This window comes from Mustela lutreola, chromosome 3 (genome assembly GCF_030435805.1).
Source record: "Mustela lutreola isolate mMusLut2 chromosome 3, mMusLut2.pri, whole genome shotgun sequence".
Taxonomy (NCBI): domain Eukaryota; kingdom Metazoa; phylum Chordata; class Mammalia; order Carnivora; family Mustelidae; genus Mustela; species Mustela lutreola.
Window position 1 is genome coordinate 32,642,241 of NC_081292.1, and position 13,670 is coordinate 32,655,910.

At 37.7% G+C, this 13,670-nt stretch overlaps 1 protein-coding gene across 2 annotated transcripts in view; it reads right to left on the reverse strand.

Moving 5' to 3' along the window:
- The window catches only part of ZFPM2 (zinc finger protein, FOG family member 2), a 460,096-nt gene extending 446,618 nt beyond the window's left edge, over positions 1–13,478 (reverse strand). For both annotated transcript variants that reach the window (XM_059165805.1, XM_059165804.1), the window contains exon 1: positions 13,339–13,478. In XM_059165805.1, coding sequence (XP_059021788.1) covers positions 13,339–13,378 — 40 coding nt within the window. In that variant the 5' untranslated portion in view covers positions 13,379–13,478. The remainder of the gene's footprint in view (positions 1–13,338) is intronic.
- Positions 13,479–13,670: the final 192 nt, after the last annotated feature.

A 13,670-nucleotide genomic window follows, 5' to 3' on the forward strand; every position in this document is an offset into this window, starting at 1 on the left:
CTCATTTTAAAATGTAACAAGTGATCATTTGATACACATAGAGAAATTCTTTAGAGTGGTCTCAAAGTTTTGATGAGCCCATCAACAGTGAACCCTTTGACTAGTTCATGAAAACCCCTTCCCCCCAAAACTCTTTAATACCCTAATTTTGTATAAAATATCTGGATAGTCACAAACTCCTCAAAGCCTATGGATCCTCAGCTTGAAAACCTTAAATCAATATGTAATAATTAATTTTTCTTTCTCAGGGTGAGAAAAACAATGTGCAGCTAACATCTCGTTCATCTCTTGCAATACCTAAGAGACTCTTTCTCAATATAGAGAACACTGGTACTACCCAGTTTCAAGAAAACAAATCCCCGAAGATCTTCCTCAGTAACATCTTCTACCTAAAACCTTATTGTTCTTCTTTCTTGGAAACAAAAACTTCCAAACCATGAGTGAGAAAACATCAAAGGGAATGTCAACTCATCAGTCTAGCTACCGTGTCTTCAAACTCCCACTCTTCCTTAAGTGAGATTCCTGAAGCTATGGGACTAATCAAGAAACTGCAGTCAAGCTGCCCAAACAGCTGATTGTTACTTTCCATTTCTAAGGACTGCTGATATTAATTATTTTTATGACCCGACATTTTTTTTTTCATTTGTCAACTCCAATTTTCCTCAATGTATAATTAGATAGTTCTCAAATGCCGCTTACACCAAGGCAAAAGGAAGTGTGCAATTCAAAGCCACATGGAATAACAGAAAGAAACAAAAATACTGAAGGAATAAAAGTGTTGAGAAGGAATTTTAGGTAAACTATGATATTGCATGTGCATGTGTGGGGGTCTGTGTGTAAAAAAGTGAGTTCATAAACTTTCAAGAGCTTTTCATGGATACTCAGGGAGAAAAAAAACCCTGCATAATATCAAAGCAAGTTGCATTGGACAACTGTTACACCACCTTAAAATGAAAGGTTATTGAACTGAATAATTCCAAAAATGTATCAGAGAATTACATAGCAATTATGTAAGAAAAATCCACTTGTGTTCTCTTTTCCCTGATGTAGTAAGTGTTGACCATTATTAGTTCCCACCAGTAAATAGTACTGCTGGGCCTACCAGTGATGTGCCCATCAGAACAGGGTCACTGCAGGTGTGCTGCTTCTCCCTGAAACATCCTTCTGTAAGTCTTCAGTGTGCCTCGGTCAGGTAGAAGGTAACAGAGATAGGTAGATAGATAGATAGATGATAGATAGATAGATAGATAGATACCTATTCACTCCATATGAACGTATGTAGAAAAGACCATGTCATTGTCTTACAGCACCTTTCTAGGAAGTATTACCAATGACAGCTGACATGGCCATCAGCCCCCCTGCCCTAGTCACTTACTGTGAGTACCACTCCAGGTTTGGGCGCAAGTGCCTCATACGGTCTTCCACTTACACTATCAGCAATACAACACCTTGCAGAATTCATCGTGCTGATATTAAGCCTACAGTATTAGCCAAGACCCAACTGTCCTTTGGAGAATGACCCTTCAAACTCAGAGAAAAGTGATCCATCCTAAAGGATTTTTTTTTAAAGATTTTTATTTATTTATTTGATAGAGAGAGATCACAAGTAGGCAGAGAGGCAGGCAGAGAGAGAGGAGGAAGCAGGCTCCCCGCCGAGCAGAGAGCCCGATGTGGGGCTCGATCCCAGGACCCTGAGATCATGACCTGAGCTGAAGGCAGAGGCTTAAACCACTGAGCCACCCAGGTGCCCCATCCTAAAGGATTTCTGGAGAGTATCAAAACTGTCCTAAAGTTAAATTCAAATCCAAGCTGTCCAAATTGCTGTACTATAACAGTTGTACTAATTTTCACGGCCAATACTGGAAAACATTTTACTCTAAAACTGCCTACTCTAATTTCCTTCCTTCTTTTCTGTTTCTGTTTTTTTTTTCTTCTTTCCTTTCCTTTCTTTCCTTCCTTCTTTCATCTAAGAATATTTATCCTAATTATTAATTATGCTCTAACTCAAATTGATCTATAATTTTCTTCTGTGCTAGCATATAAACTAGTTAGCATATATTTTTAAGGCGATTTTAATATGCATTAAGAATTTGGGGCTATCCGTGATTACAACACATAGACATATCCTAATAATCCCTTCACCAGCAAGGTTAGAGTTCAGCAAATTATAGCACAATCAGGCACTTACCATGGACCTTATAAAACATAAAGTTCCCCCAGTGTGCCAGCCAATGTTTCTCAAACTCTGACATGTCTAAACTGTGTCCTAGAATATTTTTTCACCTAAGCTTCTCATAATCTATAATACCAAAGCACTTGGACATGATAACTGTATATTAATTTACATTGTAATTTTCCCCTCAGGAAACGTTTCTATGTTCCTCCATAAACATTACTTATAAAATATTAAGCTTAGCCAGTTGATTATTTTTTATAACAGTTTAGCTTATAAGATTATATTAACATAAAATAGGCAAAAGTCATTATATATTGCAAACCAGCATATAAAATATGACATAATTATTAAATAAATATAAACTCTTGCCCTTGATGACATAAATAATAGAAGAACATTAAATTAAATAAAACAGGAAGGTAGTCACACATTTCTGTTTGTAGACTGAATCTTCATGCCTTTAAGTTACTATCAAATGTTAGGGCCTGGACCTAAAAAAGAAAGAATGAAATATTAATAATGTCCCACCTTGTGGGAGCTCGGCATTACTTGACACTACACAGAAACCGACCTTTTTGTCCTTCAGGCTTGCCTACCAGGCCCCATCTTCTATCGCAAAAGCCAAATCATCTGATCCCAAACTAACTGTCAACTGCCTGTGATGGTGGGGAAGCCAGACATCAATCAATCAGGTTTTATCAGACGCGCTCTTCGTTTCTCTGTTGTGCTCATCTTATCATCTGACCCAGTTGTAGCCCTGACTTCAGAAGCTTAAGCAACTTGATGACAAAATATGCGCCTGTTTGTCCAAGATGCACACTGTTAAGAAGTGGGGTGATATTTTTAGCTGCTACCTAATATATTTGCAAATGAACTCTTGCATATTTTGGATTTACAAATGCCCCATCTTGGTCTGTCTCCCCTGGACACTGAGTGTGTTCTTGGCTGTGGGAGGCCCCATGTATCCAAAATATGCAAGAGTCCTTAGGTACAAGTCAAATGTCACTGGAAATTGTGGTCATTTTTAGGACAATGGAGGCAGAAAGGCTATCAAAAGGAGCATTTCAGGATACCACTTCAAGAAGAGAAAGAAGACCTAATTGATAAATGTGCACAATGCAAATTCAGACAGTTTGATCCCAAATAAAAATAACCCAGAAAATTAAAAGCCTTTTTATCTGTTTGTATTGACCAGAGTCTCAAAGGAAAAAAAAAAAAAAATTAAAACCTTCAGTACTGTTGCCCAATCCACGTGAGCTGGCCCAGTGCTCTAAGGACATGCTACAGAATATATTCCCATACATAACATAGTTAGCGAAAGAAATGAGGGTGACGTAAATGATGAATCAGAAATTTTAAAATTATAAGTAAATATCTGTTACATAATTTTTGCACAGAACTGAGAACAGCAAATTATACAGATATATTGCAAATATAAGTAATCTATGCTAGTATAGGTGTCTTTTTGTTTTAACTCTGTCGTCTTTATTCTTTCAGGAGCAATTACATTTTCAGATTTTTCCCCAAATCCAAAAACTTCCATAATAAATATAAGATTTTCATTAACAGGCAATGTGATCAATAGGCCATCCGTCTCTCAAAATCTCCACTTAACTAAATTTTAGAAGGCTTTTTAAAGCAGCATAAAATTTATCCACAGAATTTATCCACATAAATACATACCTTAATCATATAAACATGGGCTACAAAACCCACAAAGTATTACAGTGATATATTTTGACATGGTTGAGAATACACCCCATGAAAATAATTTGTGCATAATGATAAATACATCATTCCCAAAGATTCCCACTGAATTCACGGAGGTTTATTAAAAAAGCAAATGCCTTTGAACTTCTCAGCACACATAGTAAGCAAGAAGGCTTACCAGTATATGGCATTTTACATTTTGGAGGCACTAGATATGGGAACTAAACAAGCTTCTACTTGCTATATAAAAAGAATTTTCCTTTTGCATAGCTATTGTAGGAAATAAAAAAGCGCATTAAAAAATTTATTGAATACCAAATATATTAAAATTAATCTGTGACACAAAATTTTATCACTGAATTATGAATAATCTGATCCTGTAACTGAGTTGTCTGAAAACCTTTCAAGCTATTCTTCCAAAATGAGGTAATCGAAATGTAGTAAAAACACGAGGGAAATGGACAACATTGAGTGTATTTAATTATTATTTATTATTGTTATTTTCATTATATTAAAAAATGCTAAATAGTTTCTGGTATTTAGCTATTTTTTGCATAAACTTAGAGGAATCGGGCCCTCAGCCGGCCTTGAAGACTTGTCAATTCACTAGTTTTGATCTTCTAACCCCCAATTTATTAGAGGCTCGCAACAACTTCAGCATATACCAGAGTAAAGCAAATTCAAGTCTTTCTTAAAGGGTATACCACCCTCACTCTATATTGCAAAGGACGTATAACAAGAAAATTAAAAGTTAAAAGTTCTAGGATAATTGTCAACAAAGGACAAATATTTGCCTACCTAACCGTAAATTTTGTAATTAATTCTTCAGTTGGTTAAACAGTTTGCAAATCTTCTACTCAGTAAGACAATCTGAGAGATTATGGTTGAAAAATCTATGCCAAGTGACTCACACTTATAAGAAATTTTTCATAGGCAATATTAGATAGATGTCAACTGGTTGAAAATTCTCTTTTATTGTCTCAATAAGAGATGCTTGCCAAAGTTCTCTAAATGTAGATTAGAATAACCTGTATTTTCAAAAGAATTTCTAAGGAGGAAATCAACCGAAAAATAACATTAAACATATCTTCAATTAAATGCTCACCTAAAGATAATTTTTAGATATATTTTCAAATTTAAACAAAAATTTTAAAACGGTTTTTTAATAGCCTATACAAAAGCTAGGTCCTCTAACTTTCGGGTAGGTTATTAAAAGTACATATATTTGTGATAGCCTATATATAACTATTATATCATATATACCCTCATAATAGTTGCTTATAATAAATCTGACATTACTGTAACCAAATCATGTACAAGAAATGATCAGACTAACACCATTCAACAACCAGTTCAAAGAGGAGCACTTTTGCAAATACATAAAACGAAGCAGTCAAGAGCAGATGCCCAGATGAAATGTTCTATTTAATATTAAATATTATACTAGTGCTCCTTGTTTTACATCTGTGGGGGTATTACCACAAATATTAACTGATAATTAGCACTGCCTTACAGACTATACAAAGAGTTGAATTCTGGCTATTACAGGGATAATGCCTGGAATGAATAAGGAATTATAGGGCACCATGCACTCGACATTCATTTTTAAAGCCTTTAAAACCATGAGAGACATATACGGTTTCCCTATGAAAAAACATATTTGTTTATTTAGTGCCTAAAAGTTTATTTAGGCCCTATTTTAGAGTATTTCAGGTAGTATTTCTAAATCTAGTTTTGTTCCTTATCATAGTTTTAAGAAAAATGAGATGAATTTCCAGAGATCTGATTTAGGGGAAAAATGCTCATTTTCAGTGATCACTGTATCTTAAGAATATCAACAAAATAGCCTGTATTTTGTTTCCTGACTTTAGCAACTTACAATCTTTCAATATCTCTCCAAACGTTCTTTAAAGACATCTATCTTTTCAGCTTACTGCTTTAGGATTTCCCTTATTAACAATGAATATTTAATATTAAAATATTCCCAGATGAATTTCTTTCTTGGACCTGAAAAATCCATAGCAAAACTCTTGCTTTCAGACAGGGGACTGGTTACCCCACAAGGCAAAACTGCTCCTCAAAAGTACTTTTTTAAACTAGTGGATACTGTAGTAATGGACCAGAAAGAAGAGACAGAAGAGAAAAAAATAACAGGCTCTTATTTCAACATCTGAAATCTTGACCAAAACCAACTGACCTAGTAATTATCATATATTCATTTTTAGAAGCATTTGTCAAAGCACAAATTACGGAGGCTTTAAATAATCCTAACTAGACAATTCTTCTCTACCTTTTTGTCATCTCAAATAGACAGTCTGACAGTAATGGTATGACACCCTCTCAGACAAGCCTCTCGGCATTAATATTTAAATCTTACCTATCCCTTGTGATTGGAATTCAGCCTCTATTCGCAAACAAAAACTAAATCAATGTTCTTAGAGTTCAAACTAGATCCCTAAACAGTTTGCCACTCTCTATGCACAGATAAGATAAACTTTCTTTGACCCAAGAGATGAAGTTGCCATGACGATCAGAGAGTCCACTTTCTATATTGATATTTTGCTGATGTAACAACAAATAGAACCAGATCCTAGTGCCGATAATGGTGATTAATTAATACTAATATTGATCCCTACAAGCAAGAGACAAGGCTATTAACTTGAAGCCTGAAAAGTCAATTGTTACCTGTGGCAGAGATACTAAGAGCTGATTTGGAAGCATAATAAACAAATGTGCTATCTTTATGCTAATACCTTTAAAGAGCTAGTTCTTTCTAGAATGCCAAATATTGTCATGTCTGAGCTTATTAATTTAATTGCATTTCAGCTTTTTAAAAATGTAACCTTATTGAAAGATAATACATACTTACCCTTTTATCTCTGGTGGAAACACATTCTCGGATGACTGAAGTAACGGACTTTTGCTGTTATTCATTTGGTGAGGGAAAGAACTGATAATTTTACCCAGTGGCAGCTGTTGAATTAGACAGGGTTTCAAAAATACCTGCGGTGGTCTGAAATGTCCTGCTAGCCTTTTGCAACTAGGAAAGTAACAAAAACTCCAAGGGAACATCATGTGGAGGACAAGGACTCCAAAATTACCATAGACACTTTCACGTTTAAGTGAAAAAAGATTGTATTAAAAAAGTATTCCTGAAAGTATATTTTATTCCCAGGTACACCTGATTTTAGATACTTCATGCAATTTAGGCAGAAATCAAAAAACTTCTTCCAAATGGTATCATGCTTCTTAAAACTCGAATATACACTGCACTATTTTGAAGGAAAGTTCATTTGGGAAGGTGTTTTCTTGAAATGTAAAAATAGAGACTGCAGAATGAGTAAAATCAGTTTATTTATTTAAAATGCCTTTTCAGCAAAAGTTACATATTGAAAAGTGGGGAAGTGATTAAAATGCAAATGACAGGTCCACTTTTGATTTGCCTGAGCTGTGTGAGAGGGCAAAAATATCCAGACTAGAAATCCATACATCCAGTCCCAAGTAGCCCATTTTAGCAAAATACTACCTTCATCTTACTCTCTCAAAACTTTTTCCAGTGATAATAACGAATAGCAAAACGGGCTAATTAGGGCGCCTGGGTGGCTCAGTGGGTTAAGCCGCTGCCTTTGGCTCAGGTCATGATCTCAGGGTCCTGGGATCGAGTCCCGCATCGGGCTCTCTGCTCAGCAGGGAGCCTGCTTCCTCCTCTCTCTCTGCCTGCCTCTCTGCCTACTTGTGATCTCTCTCTGTCAAATAAATAAATAAAATCTTTATAAAAAAAAAAAAAAAAAAAAAAAAAAAAAAAACGGGCTAATTAGTGTGTCATTTCTTTGTTTTTGTCATGTGATGGAAGAGCTCATTAGTCCTAAAATAGTGGTCAAACAGCAGAAATAACACAGATGAGAAGCTTTGAACAGCTCCTGACCAGAAGTGAGTTACCTTAACAGTAGCACAAAGTTAAACTTAATTTACACTACTATACATAGGCAAAACATAAACACAGATATAGGCGAGACAATTGCTAAAATCAAGAATATCTTTATTTATGCCCGCCATTAACCCAAAACAAATCAAGGTATAAATTCTTAACTCTTAAATACAGAATAAAATTTTAAATTAGCAAAATGTAGAAATCAGAGGCAAATCATCTGCTTGCATTGTTTTCTTTCACAATTTAATAGCATCAACTTAAATAATTATTGACACAAGTCACATCATATTTTCTACATCTGTATTTAAATTTTAATTACAATTACTGGTAACCTTATGATGTCTACAATGAACACTCTCATGAGATTCAAAGAGATGCTACATTCCTTGTAACTGAGCCGATAACGATTATATTACCATCAAGGTCTCTAATTATAATTAATAGAAAAATTCAAAGTTGTCTGTCTAAAAAATATTGTGATATATATTAAACCTATTAAGTTTTTCTTAGCCCATAGTTTTGCCAATAAGCTACTTAAGAAAGTTACCAGAAGTGGAAAATATAAGAGCTACTCTTTTAATTCCAAGTCATATCACCAAGTTTTAAAAACTCTTTCACAGAACTACAGATAAAAATGCTACTGCATTTATGTTTGCATTGTTGACTCCACTGAACTTAAAAAAAAAAGTGTCTTCATGATTAATGATCTTTTAGAGGTAAACTTCCTTATATTTTCTTTAACACCTAAAAAAAAGCAGGATTAGTACATTAGCCATCTTAAAATTTGCCTGTTTAAAAAATCCTCCTAAATAGTCTTACATTTTTTTCAGAAAAATTCTGTGCAGTGATATATTTCAAATTTGTAAATGAAGAAATTATTTTTGTTACCTTTCAAATAAGAGTACCAATCTATTTTATCAATAAAACAAGTATTACACAGTATACATTTTTCTTCTCTTCATGGCCAGGGTAAAAACAGGTATTCCGAAATGTTACTCAGCCAAAGATGGAGAAAATAAAAATCCCTAACATGAGACATACCACAAACCAAGGGAAGGGCTTGTTTTCTAATGTTATATTTAATTATCCTTAAAATTCACAAGAAATGAGTGATTTGTTTCAAAGCAAAAATCCTGTCTTAATATTTGGCAGGTGAAAAGCAAAACATCCCAACTGAGTATGAGTGTTCAGTGTATTTCAAATGAACGTAGCATTGCAAGACGCCTTTTTAAAAATAATAGGAAGAAGAATACAGCAGATAATGAACCCCAAAATTATGTATTGGACACTAACACAGGTAACTCTAAAGTTAAAAAAAAAAAAAAAACTCTATACTAAAACAATGAAAAATAACCATAGCCACTTCCTTGCACAACGTAATTTTAAGGTTGTGAAGATGATCCAGTTACAGATTTTCAAACTGGCAAATATCAAATAACAAATTTAATATGCAACATTCTCATTTTAAGACAATAATCATTTTATAAATATGACACGGAATACTACCTACTCTAAAAAAAAAAAAAAGGCATAAACCATTAAAATGCCAATGTGCAAGGTAGGGACTTGTAAGGCCTGAAATTATTAGATCATCTCCAATAACAAAAAGGTAATTTATTTAATATGAACAGATTCCAACTTCTGCAAAAGCCCCTCTATGGAACTGCTAACAAGATTATTCTTCGCACGGACCATTTTACTGTCAAAGTGTGTATTAATTCCCAATATTCACTTCACTTTTCAAAAAAAAAAAAAATTCTGCCTCTTAATTCAGCCACTCTTTTGCCTTCACCACAAATTACTTGGCACATGATCTACACAGCACAGTTATGTCCTACATGTTTGAAAACGTCAAGCAATGTAGAAGTTTTATGAAAACTGTGCTTCAGGGGTATAAACAAGAGTGCCTTTTCTTCATCTTCTATGAAAATAAAATATTTGAGTTCTTCCCTCCCTTTCCAACCTCCACAGCCCCTGCTTTAACCCAAGTTGCATTAAAAAGGTAGCCTTTGCCAAAAAAAAAAAAAAAAAAAAAAATCTTTTCCTGAACCCACGGCCGATACACTTAAGTGTGACTGAAGTTGAGGACACACAGGGCAGTAAACACATGACTAGAGACAACAGCTCGAAGAAGAAAATAACAGTAAAACTGCACACACAACACGTTTAATAATCATAAAGAGATGCATTGGTAAAAGAAAAAAAAAATCATCATTTCTGTCATAAATTTTGCAGTGCAGCCCCAGAATGGAGAACAATCTGGGCAATTTATTGGCATATTGGCAGGAGGTGATAAGGCTAAAAACAACAACAGCAAGCAGCTGTGTGAGGAGATGGGCTGATAGCATGATATGGCTCCCACACCAAACACCTCCCGTCCTATCAGGGCTTTTTATCAAACCAGGATTACAATAATAGCTCAGGAGAGAAAGCGTCTGAGGGGAGGGCAGAAAATATAGTCTTGAAATAGGAAAAAAAAAAAATCTGAATTTTGGGACAAAACATGGGGGCAAAATACATAATTTATCACTGTATTATCAGGAAATCCAGGCAGTCTAATCAAGGAGCACTGAGTGACTATTTTTTGCCTTATCATCCAAAGTGGTGGAAACGGAGAAGGAATTATCAGGCTTCTGCAGATTGCTGGGCTGGAATTTTAATGGTAATAATCGGGTTTCTGATGGTATATCTTCTCCGCTTATCTTTCCCATTATCTCCTCTTATCTGGCCAGTCATCATAGCAAATTAATGGTGCTCTTTCAGCGTCGCCTTTTTATCGCTGCCCGGAGAGCACCCAAGGGGAAAGAATAAGCAAAATATTAAAATACTGCATAAATCACAATTTTAGATAGCAGAGAACTGTACGCAGTAAAAGAAAAAAAAAAAAAACTGTGCCCAACAACCTTTTTGTCCTTTAAATTGACTGTCTTCAGAGTTTCTGGTATAAGCTGACTTTTGCTTGTCATAGTTGCTCTAAATTGGGTATGCTTTATCAGCAGTGCCAAAGCTTTATTTTCAAATTCTGGATGCTTCCAAGTTTAACACACAGTTTCATTAGTTGCATGGAACGTTATTGTTTCAAAAAACATTTCTTTCTGATTTTTTTCCCCAAACTTATCATTGACCCACAATATCAAAAGCAACAGTGTTCTTTGTAATAATAATAATAATAATAATAATGCTACACTTGGCATATCCTACTAAAACTGGAGGAAGAGATCTACCATACTAATGACTTTGAGTATCAAGACAAACTTCTTCATCTGCAAAACTGCCTCTTATGCCTGGACAGGCAAAAGGAGACAGATGTCGATAGGTTGCAACCAAAATGACTTTACAGCTGGTCAAACCATATTTAACTATTCCACTCCCCCCCACAAAAAAATTCCAGCTACTAGATAGCGCTGTTCTAATATAACAATTCAAAGACTTTAATTTTTCATTCTTCTTAACAGTCCAAGGGGAGAAGCATGTCCACATTTGCATAGATTATCACTGTGACCCCAAATTGAATCCAATGAAAGTCTAAAATGCATGTATATTAATAATACATATGTTTGCATATATCAGTAGGCAATGATCACTGTGAACAAATATATAAATATAATATTTGTTCACTTTCAAATGAGAGAACTTTCAAGTATTTTTGATAGTTAATAAATCACAGCATTCAAATAAGCCACTAAAATGTTTTATGACCTATAACACAAGTGTAGCATCAGCAATTAGTTCCAACGCTTTAATCTTCAGTTATATGAGGTGGACATAGAAGGATAGAAAAAAAAAATTTAATGTAGCTAATTGAGAAGATAACAAAGTATTCCCAAGTAGAATCAGATGGTCTTTGTGCCATACAATCAATTAATATTAATTATTTATTAACAATCTAGACGACAGCCATGAACTAAAAAGCATTTACGTTTAATGTTTATAATCATATCTTATAATATGCACAGTTTTATACTATAAAATGCAACATTTATACAGAGGGACCCGATAACTTTAGTACTAAAAAGTAAAAGGCAATTAGTTAAAACCATGGATAATCACTCTGAAAAAGTGAAAGTCTTCAAGAACGGTATCTCTACTTGATTAAAACTGCTTTGAGCTAAAAGTTCAGTTCAGCCCCTGCTTTAACCCAAGTTGCATAAAAAAGGAACTGAAGTATAAGAGAAGAAATCCACCGAATAAAAGCGACAGTCAAGTCTGAAAGGCAAGGTTTGTACATGTATATATAGATCGAAATACTTAACTGTAGCAAACTGCTTGCAACCTGGACCCCATTTCACGCTGAATAAATTGATTGGTAGGATTTATTTTTAAACTACACCAAACACAATTTTCAACCTCTGGGGGTGGGGTGAGTGTGGTTAATAATTAAGGGGGAGGGGATACTATTAAAGCCTTACCCCAAAATTACACTACAGTCAGTTTGAAACTAGTTGCCGGACTTTTAACAGCACGAAGAAATGGACACACCACAACCCTAGCGAAAAAATAAAAATACAAATAAACTAATAAGGCTGTGTCTCGTTTTCGGCCAAAGCGTTGAAGAAGTGTCGCAGGGCGACAAAACACCATTGGAGGAATTTTCCCCAAGACAAGAAAAGTTGACCGAGTTGAGTTCTGCCAGTGTGTGTTTCAGGCAGGTACCTCGGACCCCGCGGCGTCCTCTAAGCGCCACCCCGACCCTCGGGCGCTGGGGGGCTCCGGGTCACGCTCTCCGCGGCGCACCGGCTGCCTTGAACTCACAGCTTCCGCGCTGGGAAGTGACGGGCGGCCCCTCCCAGCGAGGACTCCGCGCGCCTCCGGGGAGGGAGGTAAAGCGAATCCCCGCTCGGCTGAGCGTCCCGGCCACGCGAACGGGACGGGGCCCGGCGCCCCCGGCCCAGCCCCGGCCGCCGTCAGCCCCGCGCCCTCGGGGCGGAGGCGGACGGCCGCCCGACTGCAGAGGCGCAAACTTTTACACCTACTTTTTGTTTCGCTTCGGGTCTGGCGTGGCTCGGGCACCGCCCTGGACCCGGACCCTGACACTGATTTTCCACCGCCCAGGGACGGTGCCTCCCGCGCCCCGAGGTCCAACCAGCTTTTCGGAGAACTAAGTTCTCACCCTGCTTGCTGAAAGTGTGGTCCCCGAGAGTAGCACGACGCCAGTTGCAACAACAATGACAACCACCACCCTAAGCTGAGTCTCCTAAATGAGCGGGGCTGCCCCGGCAGGCTGGACGATAGCGCCAGCGCGACTCACTGGGCGCGGGGGTTCGGGATTAAAAAGAAAGCCTGGAGCGCGAAGACTCGGGCGAGCCAGAGTAGGCTGTCGGTCGCGGCGTCTTTCTCGCCCGGCGCTCGGGGCGTCTGTCTGTCTGTGCCTGACTAGTTGTCCCCTCCGCTGCTCAGGCAAAGTTTGACAAATCCGGGGCACGGGGAGCGGATTTCCCCGAGCCCCCCTCCCTTTCCCGCCCCGCGCGCCCCCCTCCCCAGAAATAATCCCAGCAACTGCCGGCCCAGCGTGCAAACTTACGTTTGATCTGCCGAGGTTTGCTCTGCTTTCGCCGGGACATCTCGGCGACGGCCGCTGCCACTGGGGCTCCCGCGGTGCCCGCGGTCCGGGCTGCCGCTCCCTCGGCTCCCGCCGCTCCCGCCGCCGCCGCTGGCCAGGCTCGGGCCGCCGCGGGCCGGACTCCAGGGGCTCCGGACGCGCGGGATCCGGGCGCTGGGCTCCTCCGGGAGCCGCGGAGCCACGTTTGGAGATGAGCAGGCAAATGAGAAGACAGAGGGGGGCAGAGAGAGTGTGACAGTGGGGAGGGGAGGGGGAGAGTAGAAGAGCGATGGAGGGGGGAGAACAGAATTTAC